Source organism: Mus musculus, chromosome 7, assembly GCF_000001635.26.
Source record: "Mus musculus strain C57BL/6J chromosome 7, GRCm38.p6 C57BL/6J".
In the NCBI taxonomy this organism is placed as follows: domain Eukaryota; kingdom Metazoa; phylum Chordata; class Mammalia; order Rodentia; family Muridae; genus Mus; species Mus musculus.
The window spans coordinates 99716324-99741026 of NC_000073.6; the positions used below are offsets into that span (position 1 = coordinate 99716324).

Below are 24703 nucleotides of genomic sequence, written 5' to 3' on the forward strand. Positions count from 1 at the left end.
ATCTTGACCTCAAACACCGCAGATCTGTCACCTGTCCATTCCCTTGGTTGAAGTCTTTTGATAGAGTAGCTGGAATATATTTAGATACTTCTGATCCAGCCAGATACTTACCTTCCCAGCCAAACATCTGGAAGCTATTGCCTACCCTCCCTCTCTTCACTTGATGAGCCTTCGCGGCTTCTGTTCTACTGTACCCACACATGCTGAAGTCACCAGGGACCTCTCTGCTGAATCTCACAAGCACATTCAGATTCCGACTTTCTGGGCCCATCACTAGTAGTGTTTTGCTTATTGATTGGTTGGTGGTTAAGGGTCTTGGTATGTAGCCAGGCTGACTTTGAACTCCAAACCCTCTTGAGTCAGCTTCCTCAGTATTGGGACTACAACTGTGTGCCACCATGGTTGTCTGTCTGTATTATGCAATGTTGTTAGCACAGCTGTTCATTGGCACTTACAACATCCTCTCTGTGCAGTGTTTCTCACTGTTGTGTGTTTCCTTGTCTCAACCTCAAGTTGGCTTCCCCAAGGTTCTAGCCTTCCCAGTTTCTATCTGCACTGCAGTGCTCTCTCCTGAGTTCAAGATCCGGAGCCTCCCTGTGGATATCCCTCAGGCTTGTCAAATGCAATGTGTCCTAAGCTTAACTCACCATAATTTTCATTTATTTATTTGTTTGTTTGTTTGTTTGTTTATGTGTATGAGTGCTCTATCTGCATGTATGCCTGCATGAGAGAAGAGGGCATCAGACAGAAAAGGGCATCTGATTCCATTATAAATACTTGTGAGTTACCGTGTGGTTGCAGGGACTTGAACTCAGGACCTCTGGAAGAGCAGCCAGTGCTGTTAATCATTAAGCCAGCCCTCATCATCTTTTTCTAAAACCTTCATCTCACTTAGACTGCCTGCTGCCCACTACCATGTACCTTGTCTCACTCAATGTCCATATTGTCTGTCTTTCCATCTAAGCCCAAACACATCATATTGAAGTCTTCCATTATCAGCTCTTCCAGGGCCACCCTGTGCTGTTCCCTCTGCCGGGCCCTCCAGAGCACAGATCACAGTGGCTAGGGTGCCAGGTTTGACACTAACCACTCCATTCCACTGCCAGTTCATGACCAAGCCAGCTTCTCTTGGGACAGCATGATTGAGGACCAGAGTTCTCTAAGACTTAAAATGGCAGCATTTACAGCTGGGCCTGGTTACTCCAGGGAGAAAGTTCACTGGCAGCTGGAGAAGGTGAAGTCATGGAGGGCTCCCTGGCAGAAGCTGAACTTACTCATACCATAGCCAAGAGAGAGCAGGGGTGGACAAGAGAGAACAGGAAAGTGAGTGAAAGAAACTGTAGCCCCGGGGACCAAGTGACCCTCTATGCTGTCACACTTGACCCTTCACCCAGGGGTCCTCCCAGGCTGAGGGCACAGGCACTTTACAGAATGAATTCTCTCACTGTTCCCCATTGCATCACTGTGTGACATGGATGCTACACAGAGAATTACAAACGTGGGACTTCAGACCTACGGTGCCCTTAGGTAATGATACCAGCATTGCTCCGTGGGTGGGGGAGCCCCAGAGGACACAACATTGTACCCCAGTGTACCCCTTAATCTTGTTGTTCTACTTCTCACAGGGCCCAGGAGTGGCAGCTAACAAGCCACCCGAGAATGCCCCCAAAACAAACCAGAGCCTCAGGAAAAGCGATCCCTAGTGGCCCAAATCCCGGAGCCACTAGGGTTAGCGCTTAGGAGACTGATGGTGTCTGGCTCCACCCTAAGCTGGCCATTTGTGATGAGTCAGCACTGGATGGAAGAGTCAGCTACAGCATCCTGGATTGGGGCTGCCCTGGGACAAGCTACAGAGGTCCCAAGCAGGAAAGCTAGAATTAAAATTCTCTAGGGCTGAAGAGATGTCTCAGAGTTTGTTACCCTGGCAGAGGACTCAGGCTTAGTTACACAGCATCTAAATGATGGTGCGCAACCATCCATAATTCCAGTTCCAGGGAATCTAATGGCTTCGTCTAGTCTGCCTGGGCCCAGGTATTCACACGGTACACATATATACATGCAGGCAAAAGACGTACACATAAACAAAATAATGTGTCCAGAGCTGAGTGTATATATAGTCCAAGGAGGGAGCCAGCTCTGGGAGAACATGACTGGGGAGGCAAAAAGTGAGGAATCTGGACACAGGAGGAGGTGGCTCTTGCCTGCTCTGATTTATTTCAGGTGCCTGGCTCTTTTCTGAAGTTGCCCACCAAGTGTCTTAGCCCTTGGGGGCCTCCCCATCCATTTGGCAACAAGGGATCTGGACCAGAGGCTCTCTACAGAGTTTAGTGGCCGCCAGTTCTACAGCAGAACTGCCACACCGCCCTGAAGTCATTAAGACAGCACTGCCCAATCTCTGCTGTGGGAAGTTAGAGGCCTGAGCACCACCGACAGACTGGCTTTATAGGAGACTATAGGAGTCCAGAACCCCCAAGGACGGTGAGAGACATGAAAGCACAGCAATCCTCAGCTATGTGGGCATCGGTGCCTCTTCCACGGTGGGCCTCAGGGAGACAGGACAGGCAAAAGGCTTCTGATTTATCTGCCACCAACTGCCTGTGTGACCTCAACCAAGTCACTCCCTTCTCTGCACCATTTTTATTGGGAAAAGGTGGTGGCAGGGGGGTGGGGGTGGGGAGGAGTTGGCTGGGCAGAGGGAAAACTGCTTGCTTAAGAAAACCGAACCAAAACCCTGGCTCTGGTGTTCCAGAATCTTCCAGAAAACTTGGCACACGGTTCCAGTCGGTGGGAGTCACTTTTCAGAATTGTTGCAACTTTTGGAGAAGGTACCAATTTGTGTTTACTGGGATGAGAAAAGAAAAAAGAAAAATTTTTTTTAAAAATGCAACATCTCTGTCCACTGGTCTGCTGGGGAAGAACTCAGCTAAACTCACGTCAGGTATTTTTATCAACGAACTCATCAATCAAAAATATTGCCACAGGTTCACGGTGACCTAGGCTGCAGTCGCCAGGCATTTACCCTCCAGATGCGGAGCAGCTGCCAGGACTTTTCTTCAGGAAGATGTGACTAGTCTCTCTCTTCTTTAAGTCACATTTGAGAACATTTTTTTTCTAACTATTTAGAGCATCTCTTTATCACCCAGGCCATCTGAACCTGTTTTAAATTCTCTCAGAGTAAAACTGAAATTTATACCTGTCTCGGGTACCAGCCTAAGAAACTGAGAAAAAAATAAAACCTTCGGCCTCATTTCTCTCTGGGTAGACACCAGAGAGTGTCTAAGTTGTTCAGGCAGACTGGCTTGTTGGAGAAGGAGCCAGTGTCATAGCGGGGAAATCTGGTTACTGGACAAGATCTGACATTGAACCGACTCTGACTGGGAGGTGACACATCTATGCCATCCTGTCACAGTCTGATGTCTACAGTCATGAGAGAGGGCACAGACACAACTCTGCAGCACTATTTCTACTCTTACACTGGAAAGGCTTCATCAGAAGAGAGAGGAAGCTGGAGGTGGTGCTGGAGAATCCATGGAACTCCTCAAACATCACTGAAGAGGAAGGAGCAGTGTCCATGCCAGCATCACCTGGCCTGCACAGCTGCCAAAAGAACAAGACCAATGTAAAGGCCAGGCTGGCATCTTCCCACCCAGATGGAGGGAGAGGAAAGTTAGATCACAAGAGAAATGGAATCCATTGCTGAGCAGAGGGGAATGTGTCAGCCGCCCTTTATAGCTCCTGAGTGGAGACCTTACTGAGGCTGGTCTACTTCCTCTGGGAGCATAGGTATGGTTAAGAAGACCTCAGATACTGCCAGGTAGTGGCAGCTCAAACCTTTAATTCCAGCACATGGGAGGCAGAGGCAGGCAGATCTCTGTGAATTCAAGGCCAGCCTGGTCTACAGAGCAAGTTCCAAGGCCACACAGAAAAATCCTGTCTTGAAAAATTAGAGAGAGAAAGAGACCGAGAGGGAGACAGAGAGGCAGAGAGCTCAGAGTAAACTACATCACACACACACACACACACACACACACACACACACACACACACACACACACCACATACCATCACACACAAAGAAAATGTTGGGATAACAATGATGGCTGACAAAACAAACAAACAAACAAAAAACCCCAATGCATATTCTACTCAAAGCCTTCAAGCATCTCTAGTTGCTTCCTAGTTCTACCTACTGACACCCAGCGCTGACACACTATGGAAGGCTGTTATGGGTTGACTGTGACCAAAGGGTCACTTCCGCAATGCTTGGTCATGGGCTAGTGGTGTTATTTTAGGAGGAGGGGTCTAGATGAAGAAAGTAGGTGACTAGGAGGGGACCTTAGAGATTGTACATGGCCCACTGTGTCTGCTGTGCTTCTGGTCCTCCATGAAGAACTGAAGCCTTGTGCTCCGACCACCATGTTGCCCTATTTAAGTACCAAAGGTCCCAGCTAACACCCTGAGACTGCTGGCCCCAACAAACTCTCTGAGCTGTTCTTGATCACAGCTATGAAAGAGCTCACACACAGCAGAACTGTAACAGACAGAGGACTCGTAACTCACCCTACCTGCTGTCCTCCTGCCTCAGCTTCCCAAACACTGGGATCACAGGCAAGTGCCACCAAGCCCTGACTACTTGTTCCTTATCAACCTGTTCTCCCTGGTAAGTAATGCTTGATCTTGATCATAGAGCCCAGTTCAGCATCCCACTGTACTGGCTGGACTTATGTCAACTTGACACACAAACTAGAGCTATCTGAGTGGAGGGAACCTCAGTTGAGAAGATGCCTCCATAAGATCCAACTGTAAGTCAGTTTAACATTAGTGATTGATAGGAGAGGGGCCAGCCCATTGTGAGTGGCATCATCCCTGGGCTGATGTTCCTAGGTCCTATAAGAAAGTAGGCTGAGCAAGCAGCACCCCTCCATGACCTCTGCATCAGCTCCTGCCTCCAGATTCCTGTCCTGTTTGTTTTCCTATCCCAACTTCCTTTGTTGATGAACAGCAATAGGAAATGTAAGCAGAATAAACCCTTTCCTACCCAACTTGCTTTTTGGTCATGATGTTTTGTTGAAGCAATGGAAACCCTAAGACACCTACATAACTCTTTAACATCAGCTTCTTGAAGCGAGACATTCTCTGCTAAAGTTGTTCCCTAAAGACACTGGGCCATGCTTGGGGTCCACTTCTTCTGGCACACCTGCATATAGATTCATCACACAGTTTCTTCTGCCTTTCTTCTGGTTGCCATGGCCCATGACTGATTTGTGATTCTCTGGTATCCATATGACCCTACAAACCAACACTGCACTGGAAGCCATGCCCAGATCCTCATCCTCTGCTTGTCCACCCTGGAATTCTCACGGGTTCCCAGATAGTATGGTTAATGTCACCTACATCCACCACTGCTTCTGTGACCTCTTTGCCCTGGCCTGGGCCTCCTACGTAGGAACTTTCTAGACCTCATGTGCTTTATATCACCACAATGATGTCCTTCCTCCCCTCATCTCCTCCTGTGATGCTCTATGTCCGAACCCCAGCCTTGGTGATTGCCTCAGTTCCATAATAGGTTCACCTGATTGCTCTGGGTCTACAACAACATATATGGTCACATAAAGAAGAAAAATTGTTCACTTTGTGGCTGAAAAGAAGAGAGGAGCTGTGGTGGTTTGAATGAGAATGGTGCCCACAGGTCAAATTTTTGAATAGCCGGGCGTGGTGGCGCATGCCTTTAATCTCAGCACTTGGGAGGCAGAGGCAGGCAGATTTCTGAGTTTGAGGCTAGCCTGGTCTACAGAGTGAGTTCCAAGACAGCCAGGACTGCACAGAGAAACCCTGTCTTGAAAAACAAACAAACAAACAAACAAACAAATAACAAACAAACAAACAAACAACCCCCAAAAAAACTCAACCAAAGTTTTGAATACTTGGTCACCAGGGAGTAGCATTATTTGAATGGATTAGGAGATGTGGCCTTGTGGGAGGAAGTGTGCCACTGGGGATGGGCTTTGAGGTTTCAAGAAGCTCATGCCAGGCCGAGTCTCAGCTCTTCTGAGACTAAACTTCTGAATGTAGTTCCAATGAAATGTTTTCCTTATAAGAGTTGCCATGATCATGGTGTCACTTCACAACAATAGAATATTGTCTAAGACAGGAGTCAAGTGTGACAATACACTCTTTCAATCCTAGAATTTGGGAGGTGGAAAACTGGAGGATCAGGAATTCAAGGTTATCCTCAGCTACATAGTGAGTTCTAGAATAGCCTGGGCTATGTGAAACCTCATCTCAGAAAGAAGGAGGGAGGGGGTAGAAGAGAAAGCAGAGGAAGAGACCAAGGGCACATCTCTAAAACCTCTCATTAACTAGGGTTCTAAAGGAACAGAGTTGATAGAATGAATATTACATACATGGACATTGTGTGTGTGTGTCTGTATGTTTCTGTGTCTGTGTGTCTGTGTATCTGTGTGTCTGCGTGTCTGTGTCTGTCTGTGTGTGTTTATAATAAACTGGATTAAAGACTGTGGTCCCCATAGTCCAATCATGGCTATCTCATATCACTGTGAGATATGTGACTGCACTTATTCTATGCCAGACATTCCATCTCTGTGATAAATGCCTGAAGGAAACAGGTTAAAAGGCAGGAAGATCTATTTCAACTCACAGTTTCAGATGTTTCTGATCAGCTGGCTCCATTGTAATGAGACTATTGTGTGGTGGACCATCATTGGGGAGGGAGAGGCAGACATGCTGGAGCAAAGCTTCGAAGCCTAAGGAAGCCAGGAAGCAGAGAGTGACCGAGGGCTGGCAGGAATGCCCTTCACACTGTGCCTGCTGTTTAGTCAGCACAGTTGTGCCACAGCTCCAGCCAGCTCCCACCTCCTCCATCCCACGCTATCCTAGCAATGCCTCTGAAACTGTTAGCCAAGAAGAGACATTTCCTCTTGTAAACTAATTGATTGGCTCAGGTCTTTTGCCTCATTAATGCAGTCATTTTGAAGTTCCGAGGCTTTGCTCGATTACAAAGATGATGTCTGTAGCGATTCCATTTCTTCAGTGTATGTTCTCAGTAGCAAATAAAAATATCAAATTCTCATTTTGTGTTTTCTCTTTTTATTTCAAATAGTATGATTCACTTTAATTTTTGCTCTCTTCTTTGTTTCTCCATAATACACTCCCAGATTTGTATCTAGTAAAATCTTGTTTCTCCTTTGAAAATTTCATTACTTCAAACACCCTTTTTGGTTTTGAGAAACATGTTTTAAACAACCTGTTCAGTGTTTCTGAGGGTTTTTGGTTTTTGGTTTTTTTCTTAGGGGGTTGTTTGGTTTTTTGTTTGTTTGCTTGCTTGCTTGTTTTGTTTTGTTTGTTGGTGGTGGGATTTTGTTTGTTTATTTTTTTGAGATGATGACTCTCTGGCTGGCCATGGACTCATGGAGCTCCTGGCTCTGCTCCTAAGTAGCTGTGACTACACATGTGTATGCCGTCAGGCTTAAACAGTATCATCAAAGTTATAAAACCTCAGTCATTGGATGCTGCATCCTCAAATGTGGGCATTGGACAACGAAGTCCTAAACAATTGATAGATCAAAGAAGAAATCACAAAAAAAAAAAAAAACAAAAAACCAGAGACTATTTTAAGGAGAATGAAAATGAGTGTGGGAAGCCACATGTGCCGTTGCAGGGTGACGCTGGCTATCACTGGCCACCACACATACATAGGCAGTAAAATTTTTTCTGCCAAGATGAGGTTTTGAGAATTAACCAAAATTAACCAATCAGATGAGAGACAAGTTAATCAATCAGTTGAGAGACAAGTTAACCAATCAGATGAGAGAGAAGTTAACCAATCAGATGAGAGAGAAGTTAACCAATCAGATGTAGGCATGCAAATGAGGTGGTAAGCATAACCCACACACAACCAATCCAGGTGTGAGACACGCCTCTCCTAGGCCTATATAAGCAGCACCAGTTCTGGGCTTGGGGTCTCTTCGCCTCTGCAATCAAGCTCTCCCAATAAACGTGTGCAGAAGAATCCTGTTGCAGCATTGTTCTTGCTGGCAAGTCGGACACGAGCAAGAAATGAGAACAGTTTGCCAAGACTTGTGGGATTCAGAGAAAGACATGCTTACACTAAAGGGAAAAAAACAAGTGGCTTGACTCTTAACTCTAAGAAATTAGAAAGACAGAGCAAGCTAAACCCAAATATACAACAATCAACTCACCATAAAAATTAGGGATACATGAAACAGAGAATTAAAATAAAACAGGAAACAAAGCCTGAGGTGGCTATTTGGATACATCAACATTTAGATAGACTAACCAAGGGAGAAAGAAAAGAGACTATTACAATAAAAAGTGAAACAGAGACACTACTATTGAGTATATATATATATAACATAAGAAATGTGAACCATTATTCAGTGTCTGAAACAAGGCTGGATTTATCACTATTTGTGCTCATTGGTCTTAAGGTCAACTTGATACAATCTAGACTCTCCCAAGAAGAACAGCTCAGTGAGAGATTTTATAGCTCAGTTTGGCCTGTGGGTATAGCTGTGGGGAATTGTCTTCATCACAGTAATTGATGTAGGAAGACCCAGCCCACTGTGGGTGACACCATTCCCTGAGTTTGGGTCCTGGACTATGTAGGGATGGAGGAAGCAAGCTGAGTAGTATGAATATATACACTCATGCTCTCTCTGCTATTGACTAGACATGAATAGCTGCTTGTTGGTTGATTCCAAGAGGTAGAGAGCATGGATACAGGAGACTGACTGACTGGACCACACACAGCAGTGATCCTCGTTGAAAACAGATGGATTGCAACCTGTGAAAGACCAGGATGAAGGACCCTGCATCACATCATCAAAACAAAAGCGCTATCCTCACCTCTGAGGAGGTGTGCCAGCTGCTATGTGATGAGCTCCAGAGCCTCTCACAGGAGCTCCTTCTGCACCAGAGAGGAGGAAGTCTCCGGGAACCCCAGCCCACCATCACTCTGCTCTCCAGGGCTAATGACTCTGACAACTGTGGATTCCAAAGTTCTGTCCTCACTGTAAAATAAACGGAGAGGAAGAAGAAAAAAATGTTTCTGTTAATTTGACTTTCTCAAAGCAATGGACTGAAGACAACTGTGAACTAGAACAAACCCTTCCTCCCCTAAGTTGCTTTGTGTCAGGGTTTTTTTTTTTTCTCAGCAACAGGAAGTGGATCATGGACAGTAGCTTACACACAGGATGCTATGCTGTGTGGCACAGTCTGCTTCTGAGTGCACAGGGCTGTGGAAATGAGGTGTATTAGTTACTGCTCCCACAGTGGTGACAGAAACACCCAGCAGAAACATTGTAAGGAATGAGTGAACTATGAATGGTTCATAATTCATTAGCTCCCCATGCTTGAATGGAAGGTTCATGGCAGAATGTAAGTAGGGAGGGAAGAGAGACAGGGAGAGACAGAGACAGACAGAGACATAGAAAGCACAATGAAAGAGGGAGTGGGAGAAGGGAAAGAGAAGAGAGTTACAGGAAGCAGCTAAGGTAAGCCATAAGAACAGGCTTCCATGGATAACTTCAGTTAGGCCCCACTTCTTATTCATTGCCATCTCTCAAAAGGAACTAATCTATTGATTAGGTCAAGGCCCTAAGAATCTAGTTCCTACCCCTGGACACGAGGGTCATAGTATGTGAGACTATGTTGTAAGCTCCATATTTAGACCAGGAGCTGGTGGGCCTTCCAGGTAGGAGAGGGACTGATTTGGTTCCAGCTGCAGAAATATTTACTCAACTGGAATGGTTTGCATGATCAGCTTTTGAGAAGTATGTATGCTTGCAGGGAGCCATCATTGAATAATTCAAAAAGTTTCAAACAAGCTCTGATGACTGCTGTTATGGCTGTAGCCTGTCATTTCCTAGAAACGAGAGCAGTTTTATTCTTAGAAGGAATAGAACAAATCCTATTTCAACTCATAATTTTATAATAGTGTTTAGAATAAACTGTGAACAAACTCTTCCAGACCGTGATCAAGGCCCTATGTTGACACTATAGACGCTTCCCCATCACCACCATATGTGCAGGTCACCCGGTATGACCTGCATACAGAGAGCTGGGGAAGATAGTTTCTAAAGATAAAACAGCCCTGTCTGGACAATCAACTCCAGGAGAGAAACTGGACTGGAACATAGCTCCCTGAAGCTGCTTAATTAACTTCCTGTCTCTCAAATCTCACATATAAATCCAGAATGTAGCCCCTTCCCTTTGGCAGACACCCTTTCCTACTGTGTCTGCCCCGATGTTGGAAGCAAACACCGCAGTCTGTTGGGATCAGTCTCTGGGCTACTCTGCCTTCTTTAAGCTGCTTCAGAATCTAACAACAGTAGGTCTTAAGATGTTGACTTTTTACACAAAAAAATTATTTCTAATGTTTTTACTATATCATGAAAGACAATAAAATAAGAAACCTTTTAAAGGGGAGTAGAAACCTTTGTTTTTGTTTATTTGTTTTCTACTGCTGCCTCCTTGTGGGATCTTCCAGTCTATGTTATTTTTCTAGTTTCAGTAAATCATACTAAATAGCCTCCAGGTCTTCTTGTGCTGTTGAGTGGTAGCTTTCTATTGCTTACCAAGAATCTCTGTGGTAGTGTCTGAGAAACAAAAAACAGATCGAGAGAATCATCAGTCACTCTGGTAAATCTGTGAAATTATTTTTAACTTGATGGTAACTAAAACTCTCCTGAAATAGGCTCAATATTTACCTTTATGACACCAAAACAAAAAGTTGTGTGAATGAATTTATCTCAAACCCAAGAGTCTCTTCACGGAAGCAAGAGTTACTGTGTACAGAATAAGGCAATATTTGCAGCTCCTGCTTATTCAGTGTATGTGGTCCATGCAAGTGCACAGGTGTGTTTGCCTGTGCATGAGCAATAGAGATCCAGTGCCCTTTTCTGGTCTATACAGGCACCAGGCATGCATGCGGTATATGTACATACATGCAGGCAAAACTCTCGTGTGTAGAAGATAAAAATAGATGTCTTTAAAAATAAATTATAATTAAAAAAAAGTATGGCAGAGGGAGAAGAGTCTAAATCAACAGGGCATAGGTTTGACATGAAGAGGAAAAGAAGAAACAACATTCTACTCGTGCAAGGAAATGAGACAATCAACAGAATTACAGGTGAATCTTTCTCAGCAATAATGCTCAATACAAAGAATCTTAATACTTGGTTGAAAAATGCAGATTAGGAGACTGGATTTAAAAGAAAAGACCTGTTTGTTGTCTAGAAGGAACACACCTCACTAGCAAAGACACGCAGAGAGAAAGGAAAAGGATGTACACCAACAGACCAAATGAATAGAAGCTCTCTGGTTTTCTACAAGAGAGCCAGAAACACACATGGGAAAAACATTTCCTGTTCAACAAATAGTAGAGGAAAAACATGGTGTTCACATCTAAAAGAATGGAATTAAATTTCTACCTCTCACTTCATACAAAACTCAATTTAAAAAGAATTGAAGATTTCAGTGGAAGACTTGAGGTCCTGAAGCCACTAGAGAAAAAGCTTCAAGGTCCAGGAATAAGCAAAGACTTTCTGAAAATGATTCTAATATTGAGAAGTAACAGCAAGAATTTGCAAGAGAGACTGCATGAAAAGACAGAAAAGGGAAGTGTTGGTGGAGCAAAGAGGTTTCTGAATGGGAAAGATTTCTGCCAGCTGTACATGCCCATAGTCAAGAGCTAGCTAGCATCTATAAAAGATTAAAGAATCAAATATCCTCAAATAATTCAATAAGAAATGGACAAGTGTATTAAACAGACAGTTCTTAAAAGTGGAAGTACAGATAAAAATAGGTTCAACATTTCTAGCTATCAAGGAGATACAGACCAAACGGCACGGGAAACCCATCATCTCATCTGTCAGAACGATCATCCAGAAGCCAACAAGATGGCTCATCCTGCAAAAATGATTGCCATACAAGCCCAACCACACAGGCTCAATCTCTGAAACCTGGAGAAGGAGAGTACCAATACATGCCATAGCACATGCACACAAATGCCTCTGTGTGTGTGCATATACACACTAAATAAAAACAAGAAGAAATCAAACAACAAAAACCGTGCTGATAAGAATACAGGGAAAGGAATCGTTGTACATTGATGATAGGAATAGAAATTACTGTAGCTAATATAGTAATTAGAAAGGAAATTCCTGAAAAAAAAAAACTAAAAATAGAACCACCATAGAGCCTACCTGTGCTGTGTACCCAAAGTAATCTAAACCCCCACACCATGGAGAAAACTGTGTGTCCATGTTTATTGAAGCACTATTTACAAAAGCTAGAATATGGAATTGGCCAAGAGGCCCATAAGTAGATGAGAAAATGTGGTATACATATACACTTAAGTTTTATATGATGATGATAAATAACAAATGAAATTATACAATTTAAGGAAAATGGATGAAGATTCCACAGTGGTGCATGCCTTAAATTCCAGCACTTGGGAGGCAGAGGCAGGTGGATGTCTGAGTTTGAGGCTAGCCTGGTCTACAGAGTGAGTTCCATAACAGCCAGGATAAAGCAGAAAGACCCTGGCTCAAAAAACAAAACACCCAAAACCAAACACCACCGCCAAAAGGAAAATGGTGAAGATGAAGTTCATCAGCTTAAGTAAAAAAGCCAGACTCAAACAAGTATACTTTTTCTTATATAAAAATTAAAATTTAAATATCAATGCATATGTAAATGTCATGAAAGTAAAAAGGGGACTGGTTGGTTGGGTAGAGGAGGAGCAGTAAGTGGGGAGAGTAGCTGAGAACAAAGGGAAGACATGGCTCATGTGTGTACACGTTCTCTTTCATGCAGAAGCGCATTTATACCTCTGCCATGAAAGCAGAGAAGGGACATTTGGAGGAAGGAGAGCAACCAGTGAGAGGGGCACAGCAGATGGTGATGGGTAACTATGAGCAAAGGAGTATGACATACATGTGTGAGGTTTCATGACCAACTCATTACTTTGTATGATAACTAAAAAAATCTAATGAAAACTTAAAATAAGTATAAAAAAAAAACCCTCCAAGCCTTAATATAAGGGAAGGTTTGTTACGTGGTATGTCCAAGTTGATTTAATTTATGATAAAAGAAAGACAACGGGCACAAAAATCCCTAGAAAAGTCTGGAAGAAACCTAAGTCCAAAGGTGATTTGCCTTGGAGGAAGGACAGAGATGGGACTGTGAAAAGAGAGTTTTCATTTAACAAAGCACCATACTGATTAGTCTACAATGAGGACAGGGTGGAGGATGGCTCAGAAGTTAAGAGCATGGATGCTCTTCTGCATGACCTGGCTTCTATTCCCAGCACCACATGACAGCTCACAACTCTATGTGACACCAGTTAAGGGAATCCAATGTAAAATCCAATATGATTTCAGTCATGAAATCATTGACTTGGGGCATCAGTGAGACTCAGGTCTCAGCTATAGAAGACAGACTACTAAGTTGCTGGTCCAGAATTGGAGCCTTGGTCCAAATCCTGACCTTGGCACTCTGTACTCCTGCATGCGTTACTCCGCTTCTGTAGTTCTGCTGTCCATCTTTAAAGGCTTGGGCCGTGAGACAACCACCATCAACTCCTTCCTCTGGGTCAGACAGTCTTGAAGTCTTCCCTGGTGGTTGTGAAATTGAGATGGGAAATTAAGAACGTAACTGTTTCAGGCGATGGAGTCTGGAACCCATGAGGCTTGTTAATGATGCCATTTTCATTATCAACAAACCTCAGAGCCAGGACTTCTACTTTACTCCACAGAGTTGTTGTCTGACTGCCAGCTCTGTGGTCCCAAGAGGCAGCTTGAAGGAAGAGTCCCAGAGGGCCTGACTCCAGGGAGGAGATGAGGGTTTAATGAACCATGGCTCAACCCCTCTCTGGCTCTTTCTACTAACTCCAGGTGTGATGCCTCTATAGATCACTAGATAGACCAGATCTGACAGGTAAGATGGCTGGGGATGGAGGATGCAGAAGCAGGCAATGGCTAGGGTGGAAGATAAGGTCAAGGGCACTGGGAACTTGCAGGGCCATAGTGCAGTCTGGGGACACCCACCTTATGTGTGGATATCCTGGTTCCTGGAGTCACATAAGCTGGTCTGCATGACTGACCCTGGATCAGACACAGTGGCAGGCCAATCAGAGATTGTAGGTGACTAAAGATCTGGGAGAAGGGACTTGCCAAGAGGCAAAGCTCCTGACACTAGAGACCTGGAGTTACTTACCAGAAACATCTTTCAACATTCAGAGTCATGGTGGGGAAATTTCAAATCAGAGAGGGGAAGGCTAGTGGAGACAAGATAAAAACCAGGTCTAAGCTGGAAGCTACCATACTTACATTCCCAGTCTCACACACACCTAGATCTTCAGTGGGAACAGCACAATCAGCCTTGTGAGAGCTTGTGTGGAGTGAAGTGCATTTCAGTGAAGTGCACTGCCCCAGGCCCTGGAGAATCAAGCTTGCAGTTGGGGACTAAAACCAGAACCTGGCCTGGGGAAATCGTTATCAGTAAAGTGTTTGCAGTGCAAGCTTGAGGACCTGAGTTCAGATCCCCAGAAGTCACATAAAAACAGGGCATGGTAATGCCCAGACACTCGGCTACAACCCCAGTGCTAGAGGAAGAGCAGGAATGACAGCTACATCGCCAGAGCTCCCTGGGAAGTCAGCACAGCTGAGTCAGTGAGCTCCAGACTCAGTGAGAGACCCTTCCTCAGAAACGTGAGGAGAGTGACTGTGGGCAGCACTAAGCATTGGCCATTGGTCACACACACACACACACACACACACACACACACACACACACACACAAACTAGGACAGTCCTTGATATATATCATTAGAACCATGGGCCATGAGAGCCACCTCTAAGTCTCCTTTTCAGCCAGATGCACAGAGGACCTCAAAAATGTTTATTGGATTAGAGGAGATGGTCTTTTCTGAACTCCTATTTTACAGATGTGAGGACTGAGTTCAGAGGCCCAAACACGGCACTCAAGGCAGAAGGCTGGATGGTCCACCTTCCAGAACTCTTGTTTGCCAGGTGGGTTCAGATCTTCATGGCTGACTGGCTATAGCAACAGCCTCCCCTGCTGTGGCTTGAGTGAGGGCCTCACCTCTTCTGACTCTTGGTTTCTTCACTTGCTGAGGAAGCACAACCGCTCCCTGGCAGGGCTGTGTGATAGGGATGCTGTCTGCAAAGCGCAGCCTCAGCCTGGACATCTGGATGACTGCCTCCCCTCTTCCTCTCTCTGGCTCACTCTTGGACTATTAGAGCATTCCAACAGGAAAAACCCTACCAGGCCCCTTCACACCCTTAGTAGCTGGAAGCATTCAACATACCTTTGAAACTGTAATTTAGAATAACATCACTTACCTCTCTCTGGGTTACAGAATAAAAGCTGAAAGAAATCTGATGCTATAACGCAAGGCCAATGCTTTCTAAAATACTGATGCTATAACAGAAGGCCAATGCTTTCTAAAATACAGTATCAAATACCGAATTCTTTCAGAAGCATTTTCATGCTGCTCTTTGGCTAAAGCCCCCAGACCTTGTCATTGCTCTTACACACTCCACAGGAACAACAGCTTACCACTTCCAGTGCTTTGGCTTTGGGGTGAGCCCAAAAGCCTCACTTGTTAGGCTCCATGGTGGTCCAGGCCTGTAGGGCAGCCAGGCTCATTGCAGACTTACCCCTGGCCCCAGGGGGCTGACCACTGAGACCTGCTGGTAGTCTATTTCTGATACTGAGAGTCCATTTTCCCTGTGACCTTGGGACAATCACAGCCCAGTTCGAAGCCTCATTCTGTGTTCCCTTCCGTATGATGAAAGGGTGGGCTAAACCAATTGAATTGATTTTATACTAATGGCTCCTTTGTTGCTGCTTCCTGATCACCAGCAGAGTGAGGCAAGCTGAAGGAGAAGCCACATGGTGTCTCCTGTCTGCAAGTGACAGCTCCTGGGAAGGACTGGGGTGCCTCGGTCAGTAGAAATATTTGACTCTATGACCACCCTGAAAGCGCTCCTGGCTGGTGCAGCCAGAGACACATTAGTAATGCATTGGTCACAGAGGTTACTACGGGGACTTCATGAGCCAAGCAGAGCTGGGAAAGCTTCTTGGAGGAGGAGACATCTGGGATAGTGTCACAGAACTACCGGGTTAGAGGAAGGGCTTGCAGGTGGCCGAATAGGGAGCTGGGACATTTGGGGTTCAAGACCCATCTCCGCAAGGAGCTTGCTGGCTTCTCTACTTCTGGCCTTGAGTCTTGACATCAACCTGTCACGTTGCTTAGCACATGAAGCCAAGGAGGGGAAGAGGATACGAGTGGATTTGATGGCTTTGAACTTCTGTCCTTCCAGACCCAATTTGATCCAAGTCCATGGCATTCAATAAACAGCAATTTCTTTGACCTTTCATGACATCGAGGGAAATGAGATTTACATGTCTTCCTCGGTAGATAATGAGGTAGTAGGCAGAGGCAGGCTGGGTCACTGTGTGAGCTAATTCTCTGCTGTTTGCTTTTCTGCTCTGTTGGTGGAGGTGAATCCAAGACATGCTTTCAAGAGTGCTCACATAGCAAAGGGTCAGAAAAACATGTCACCAGCCTTCACTGTTAATGGAGATGTGGGCATATCTTCACTTCACATTTAAGAGATTGACAGATATCCTCTGAATTACCAACAGAGTGGCACTGTCAGCCATGGAAATAGAAAAAGTAAGGGAAAGCCCTACCCTATCCCTTCTCTCACGACACCTGGGCTTCCACACTCCCCAAGGAAAGCAAGACAACAGACAGGGTTGGGGCGGGCAGGTCAGGCTCTGTCCTCACCCTGTGGTTGACTACTGGTGTTCATATGAAGTACACCTGTCTGTAGTCATCAAATTCGGATTCCAAATCTTGGAAACTTTAGTTCTGGGGTGTTTCCTAAGAAACACCAATTTTCTGTTGGAATTCTCTAGTCATTTCACAAACATTTTCCTCTATAAAATATGATCATTCATACTAATGTCCCTATCTACTCATTTAGGGATCTAGACTTTTAAATTAATGGACTTATTATTGCATTTTACTTCCTTTTGTTTTGCAATATTGGGAATTGAATCCAGAGCCTTGTACATGCTAAGTGAATGCTCTCCCATGGGGCTATACCCCAGCCTTACATCATTTGTATATCAGTATATTTCCCCCTTTGGCCATATTCTCCCAACTTTGCCTATCTAATAACTTTTATTGTGGGCTGAACATTAATAACTATAGATGCACTGGACACTTTTGGATAACGCTCATGTCTCACCAGACACACTTCCCACTTCTCTTAGGCAGGCAGAGTCCGGTGCTGAGCACTTCAGGCTAATTGGTATTGGAATTAGGTTTTTGGTTGCTTCAATCGCAGTAAGAGTCCAACCTTTCCTGGGTTCTGGTTCTCTACCACCTCAGTGCTGACAGACAGGGAGATTTGCTTCATTTTGGAGAGTATGGGAGAGGTCCTTAGCTGTCCCTCCCACCCACCTCCACATCCTTCTTTCCCACATAAACACAACGCAACTTCAAATTATTGGAAAATGAGAAGAGCAGTGTACATGCGAGGCAAGCCCTCTCTCACGGGCTTTTAAGTACTAGGGTTCCTGGGAGATCTTAGTGAAGCACAGCCCCCTAGGTCCTTAGCAGAGCCCCAGAATCCAGATGACTTATGGGAAAGACTAGTTGTACAATCAGAGTACTTTAACTGTCTAATCCACTTTGTAAGCCTCTTTTGATTGACAAAAGCTTGCTGCTTTCTCTCACATCCAAGTTCCCCTGCCTAGTTCAAGCCAGCCTGTGATGGTCGCCAAATCAAATAGATGACTCTGAGGCAAAAACAAAAACAAAACAAAAAGCCAGCGATTGTAGTTTCACTCTGGAAGGTCCCCCAGCCTGGGGAAGTCCAACTCCTTCCACCTTACTGCATCTGTGCTTCTTAGTTTGATTTTTAGAATGTGATGGTCCATGCCTGTAATCTCAACACTTGTTGAGCTGGGGCTGGAGGATCAGAAGTTCAAGATCAGCCTCAGCTACATGGTGAATGCAAAGGCAGGCTAGCCTACATCATCTCAACAAAATGATGATTTATGTCACGTATCCAGGTTTTCCTAGTTGTGACGGTGGGGTGCTGGGCTGCCACGGTCTACTATATCCTACTAAGGAGCAGAGGCTCAGTATACTCTGCCTGCATGCAGTCAAAAGAGTCCCAGGCCGAGGAGCACAAAGAAGGAGGCCCGATGAGTGTGTGAATTGCAACATGCTACCGAGAACCTAGGACAAAGCTGTCCCTGCAAAGCTGTGTGCTGGAACAGTGAATGTGTGCAAAGTAGGCCACAGGCTGAAGAACTTGATGTCAGAGACCCAACAAGCTGAGTCATGTAGTGTGGTGTCTGAGATAAGGTCTGGGGGGTAGAGGGGGGGGTTGTCTTTCCAAAGCACTTTGTGATAGTGATCCAATGACCAGCCACTTATCTCTGACCTTCCCACAGGAAAGCCTGGGATCTGGGCCTGCTTTCCTCACTTGGGTTGTCAGCTAACTTCAGTTTGGTAGACTGATGATTGGTACTTGGCAGATCTGGGGCTCAGAGGGTGGGACCCAATCCCACAGCCTACTGTCACTCCTCTGGAGTCAGTTATAAATAACTGTTTTCAGATTAATTAACAATAAATATTGTGAAATCATTATGACAGAGTTCTTTTTTTTTTTCTTTTCTGGATTTCAGATGTTCCAGCCACCCATGACCCAGACCTCAGGTTCTGTTCCACTATGGAGGCTACAACTTGCAATGGGTCAGTAGATGGCTCTACCGTCTTCTACCTGGTGGGCATTCCCTCCCTGCCAGAGCCCTTCTACCTCCCTGTCTTCTTTCTTTTCCTTCTGTTCTACCTGCTCATCCTGGTGGGGAACGCCCTGATCCTGGTGGCTGTGGTGGCCGAGCGCAGCCTCCACAAGCCCATGTACTTCTTCCTAATCAACCTCTCGGCTCTAGACATCCTCTTCACCACAACCACTGTCCCGAAGATGCTGTCCCTGCTCCTGCTGGGAGACCGCTTCCTCAGTTTCCCTGCCTGCTTATTGCAGATGTATCTGTTCCAAAGCTTTACCTGCTCAGAAGCCTTCATCCTGGTGGTCATGGCCTATGACCGCTATGTGGCTATCTGCCGCCCTCTGCACTACCCCGTCCACATGACCCCACAGACAAACACTGCACTGGCAGCCAGTGCCTGGATCACCGCCCTCCTCCTGCCTGTCCCAGCAGTGGTAAAGACCTCTCAGATGGTATATAATGACATTGCCTACATCTACCACTGCTTCTGTGACCACCTGGCTCTGGTCCAGTCCTCTTGTTCTGACACTACTCCCCAGACGCTCATGGGCTTCTGTATTGCCATGGTGGTGTCCTTCCTCCCCCTCCTCCTGGTGCTCCTCTCCTATGTGCGAATCCTGACGTCAGTGCTTCGGATCAACTCCAAGGAAGGGCGTTCCAAAGCCTTCTCCACCTGCAGTTCCCACCTCCTGGTGGTGGGCACCTACTACTCGTCCATTGCCATAGCCTATGTGGCTTACCGAGCTAACCTGCCCTTGGACTTCCACATCATGGGGAATGTGGTCTATTCAATTCTCACCCCAATCCTCAACCCTCTCATCTACACTTTGAGGAACAAAGATGTCAAAGTGGCCATTACCAAAATTGTTTATCTCAAAGGCATGATGTGAATGTTTGACCTCTCAATGCAGCTAACTCTGGCCCCAGGATTCCAACTAGCTATGTTTAGCTCAGAGAAAAAGACTCAGAGTGGTCCAGTGCTCGGAGTAGAATCCGGGTAATGACTGCAAAATGGCCAAATTAATGAATGTAATGTTGTATAATAATCTTCATAACTTGGTTCATGGCTTTTCCTCTGTGGAAAGAGATAATGTTAATCTTTATTTTTTATAAGAATCTAAGCTTGTCTAAAATTTTCACTACTGGATAATTCAAAAACATTTACTAAAGAAAAAAATTTGCAAGTCAAGAAAGAAAAAATCTGTATAAGAAATGTGTGTGTGTGTGTGTGTGTGTATGTGTGTATGTATTTTTGTGAGGTTTTATTGTTATTTCTGGGTTTTTTGTTTGTTTGTTTTTGAGACAGGGCTTCACTGTATAGCCCTGGGTGTCCTGGAACTCACTCTGTGGACCAGGGTGGCCTTGAACTCACAGAGATCCACCTGCCTCTGCCTCCTGAGTGTTGTGATTAAAAGCGTGCACCACCACACTGCAGCCAAGCAAAGTATATTTTAAAAATTGGAAACTAGAGAGATGGCCCAGTGTTTAAAGCACTTGCCAATCAGTCATGAGGGCCTGAGTTTGGATCCCCAGAATCCACCTAAGTCCAGATGTGTAGCCCTCATTTGTAGTCTCAGTGCTTCTACAGCAAGATGAGAAGTAGAGACAGCCGAATTCCTCAGGCCAGCTAGCCTAGAACACGCCACACACAGCAAACAAAAGCTCCCATGTCAAAGTGGAAGGTGAAGCCTGACATGGGACCATTGTCCTCTGCCTCCAAGGGCATGTCTGCAACCATACAGAGAAACGTGAAAATTCACATAGATCATGTACATGCAAAGATTTAAAAAATCTTGGCAAAAAGACATCCTATCAAAAAAACAATACCAAAGAATAGACATGTGAGTGGGGATGTAGCTCAGCGGAAGAGCAGAAATCACCCATTAAGCTTAGCTTCTGTCACACAATGGTTTCTCTAATCCACATCTCGAAACTCTTCAAAGTCCCCACACCAATCTATTCCAAAGGTTTAAAAACTACGTGGTCATATTTAGGTAGAGCAAAACCTCTACACTTGTATTAGTCACTTTTCTTATAACTGTGGTCAAAATTGCGGAGAGAACAGCACGAAAGCCAGGTTTCTCTTCCTCGTGATTTCTTTTTTTTTTTTTTTTTTTTTTTTTTTAAAGATTTATTTATTTATTATATGTAAGTACACTGTAGCTGTCTTCAGACACTCCAGAAGAGGGCTTCAGATCTCGTTATGGATGGTTGTGAGCCACCATGTGGTTGCTGGGATTTGAACTCCTGACCTTCGGAAGAGCAGTCGGGTGCTCTTACCCACTGAGCCATCTCACCAGCCCTTCCTCGTGATTTCAAAGGATCACTCTGTGGCTACTCTGCTCCGTGCACTTAGGCGGAAGAGCACAGCAGTGGGGATAGGAGGAAAACGAGGCTGCTCACCTCTTAGCAGACAGGAAGCCAAGCAGGGGCAAACATGAAAGGATCAATACAAGGCACAACCTTCAAAGACACACATGCAGTGAGCTACCTCCTCCAAACAGGAAGCTTCTAGAACTTCCCCCAACCGACATCAGCTAGGAGCTGAGAATTCACACACAAGCTGTAGGGCATAGTTCAAATCTAATAGGCCTCCGGCTATCACTTATGATTTTGTTATTAAATTGAACACAAAAACTTTAAAATGGGACCCATGCAAAACTATCACATGATTAAGTAGGATACGTGTCATATTAGGCTCGAGCAGACGCAGAAGCCTTAAGTTGCATGAGGAGGCAGCTCAGACTCTGGTAATATCCACTCTCTTGGATTTCATAGTTTTTAACCAGCTTAGCGATGGCCTCATTGGGAAATCTCTAGAATCAATAACCTTAGTGGACTTCAGGGAAGAAATTACAAATCTTTCTTTGAAGTATGCTGACGCTTTAAAAGAAATGAACTAGGACATTACAACCCTATGCCGGAGGGTCCTGAAGGGCACCTACAAAGAAAATGGATGCTATCAATGGGCAGATTCCACGAGAGGCTCTCTGATTTTCCATCTAGGTTTAGTCCCCTGAAAAGTGAAGTCCAAAGAGATGTGGGTGCATGCCAGTCTACAGCAACGGCTAATGGCTTCATTAGGATATTTAGGATATTGGAAAGAACAGGGAGAAAGGACTGGTGAGCAACACAGGGTCTAGACCAAGAGCTAAGGTGGTGACCTCTCAGAATGGACAATAATTATAGGAGAAAATGCAGGCATGACCTGGCAGCAAGCCTGCTTGGCATACTATGCTTCTACATAACAAGCGTGCACACCATGCTCCGGAGTATTCTTAGAAGCCAGAACACTGAATTCTGATGTACCTTGAGCTGAGCAGCTGGCCAGTAGATGAATCTGAGCTGTCCACATCTACTTTAGTGCGCCCCCTCTCCATAGAGACCCCAGTGGTATGTGTAGGATAAAGGATCCGAGATTGCTTCTGAGTTTGAAAACCTACCAATCTCTGAGCCCACGCAAACTCGGACTTGAAATCCCACCAATCCCCACCTTAGGAATTCCCTCCCAGGAAATCTCTGCCCCTAGGAAACATTGTTATATAAAGCTTGCCTCCTGCTCAGTTCTATGCTACTTCTTGCCTGAGCAGAGGCAGCCACCCTTTCCTGTCTTTCCCAATAAATCTCTTGTATGAGGTTTGTTGTGCAGTGTAAGGTGGCATCAGGTAGCTGGCTGTTCTGTGGAATCACCTGAAACTGTGGGCCGGTGCCTAGTCTTGTGGTCATGAGGAAGAAGACGAAGACAGCCTGCTGTGGAGGCTATGGGGCCAACTTTGTGGCTATTTGGATAACTCTGAAGTGGAGAATGAAGCAAAAGATACTTTTAGAAGAAGTTGTGTAGGGGGATAAAGATGAAGATAAGGAAACCATTGACACAATGAGTAGCCAGCTTCCAAAAGAAAACGTCTAGACTGAGTGCTGTGGAAATCCCTGTAATCCCACCATTTGGAAGGTGAAGAACAGAGATCAGGAATTCCAGACCAGCCTGGGCTGCCTCATAAGGGCCTGGGTTTTGTTTTGTTTTCTTTTAAAGAGAGACAAAAGAGCAACAAAAGAAACTTTAGCAGAGTGTTGCATTCCAGCATGTCATGGGGCTGGTCGTGGGAGGTTTTCTGTACCACCAGAGACTGTCAAATAGCAAACATCGTCTAATGAATGTAAGAGGCAGGAGATGATCTGTTGTGAAAGGCTGGGAAGTTCATCTCCACGGCAACTTCTCTTCCGAAGACGTGGTGAAGACCTGCCGGCGCAATGATGCCAAGGCACTGAATATTGTTTGATATTTGGAGCTCAGAGCTGTATCTCCGCCCCCACATGGGGGATGGTGGCAGTCACTGGATTAGATCATGCTGTTGCTCTGTTTGGGGTTAATGTCAAAACAAATCTATAAAACAGAGCTTCTGTTTAGGCAACTTTCCCGTCTTTAGGGTTATTTTAGTGCTGATCTAGATGAGGTTTTAGCCATGTTGTGCTGTGTGACTTTGTGGTATTCCTTGGCTCCTAACTGCCAGAAGCCCTTTCCCCTCAGAGCTGTAACATATGTATTGGGGGAATTCTTTTTCCCCCAGAGCTCTACCACTTATAGTATGAGCTCTCACCATCCATTCCGAGCTAATGTGCTAACCAATCACAGTTGATAGGCTTCCACTACATAAGGAGTTTCTCGTGTTCAATAAAGCAGATGCTGTTCTCTGAAACTGTCTCCAAATTGGTTTATTTCTGAGCCCTCTACCGACCCACAGCATTGCTATCTTGTCTGGGGAGACCCCAGTAACAACAGCAAATAAATGTGAATGCATTTATGTCCCATGTGACTGTTGCATTTTGAAACTAAAGTTTCTATAAATTTATTAAGATAGCACCTTTAACTTAAGCACAGCTTGGTCCACAAATCATCATCTGGATATTGTCCCACATCTGGAAAACTTCTGAGAAGATTGATCAGGACAGGCTTCATCTGTGGAACAGCTGGATCTCAAATAATCTCCTCAGAAGTCTGCGCCCTGGTCCACTGGAACCTTACCTTTCTCATTCTCCAAGGTGAAACTTCCGTAAGAGAAAGCCATGAGTTTCTTTTTAGTGTTTTGGAAGCTAGAAAACACTGTACCAAAGGGGACGTGAACCGTTAGCTGGCCTCTTTCATGGTCCATTCTAAAGTAGGACTGAGGTCTGAGAAGTAACACCTGTACTGGTTGCTATTGGCTTTGGTTTTAAGAATCATGGTTCCATGTGTTCGCCATTCCACTGCAAGAGCCACATGCCACAGACTGTCTAGTCCTTGCACTGTTTAAACCACATAAACTACCTTCATGAACAAATTTGTCAGTGCACATGATCTTTCCCATCCCTAGAAGAGAGGTAGATACTGCAACCCTGCCAATTATTGTCATGCTACCAATCAGTTCTTTGGTCTTCATTGATCACAAGTGATGTGATTTAACAATGCTATTTATGGCTTTAAAAAGGTGCATCCGGTGAAACTTAAACCCCCCTCACAATTTTCTCTTTTAAACATCTTACTTAATACACAGCAATTAACTTTCTAACCAGCATCTCATAGATACAAAAAACCTTGCTATGAATACCACAAACCAAACAACACCGAACAACAAACCTCATCCAAGAAATGTATTGGGAAAGACACAAGAGGGTGGCTGCCTCTGCTCAGATAAGAAGCAGCAAAAAACTGAGCAGAAGGCAGACTTTATATAAGGTTTCTTGGGGGCAAAGCTTTCCAGGGTAGGGACTGGTAGGTGCCTGCTCTACCCCATGTGACTTCTAAAGGGTACCCATGATAAAAAATTTAAAAAAAGGTCACCAT

At 45.0% G+C, this 24703-nt stretch overlaps 1 protein-coding gene and 1 pseudogene across 1 annotated transcript; one reads left to right on the forward strand and one right to left on the reverse strand.

Moving 5' to 3' along the window:
• The first annotated feature begins 18821 nt into the window (after nt 1-18821).
• On the forward strand, nt 18822-19772 carry Olfr520 (olfactory receptor 520). The gene has a single exon (NM_147063.2). It carries the CDS (start codon nt 18822-18824, stop codon nt 19770-19772), a length of 951 nt encoding a protein of 316 aa, NP_667274.2.
• On the reverse strand, nt 23901-24468 carry Gm19182 (predicted gene, 19182; annotated as a pseudogene).

Coding starts and splice junctions, on each gene's coding strand:
- Olfr520 (NM_147063.2), top strand. CDS start 18,822: ATGGAGGCTACAACTTGCAATGGGTCAGTAGATGGCTCTACCGTCTTC.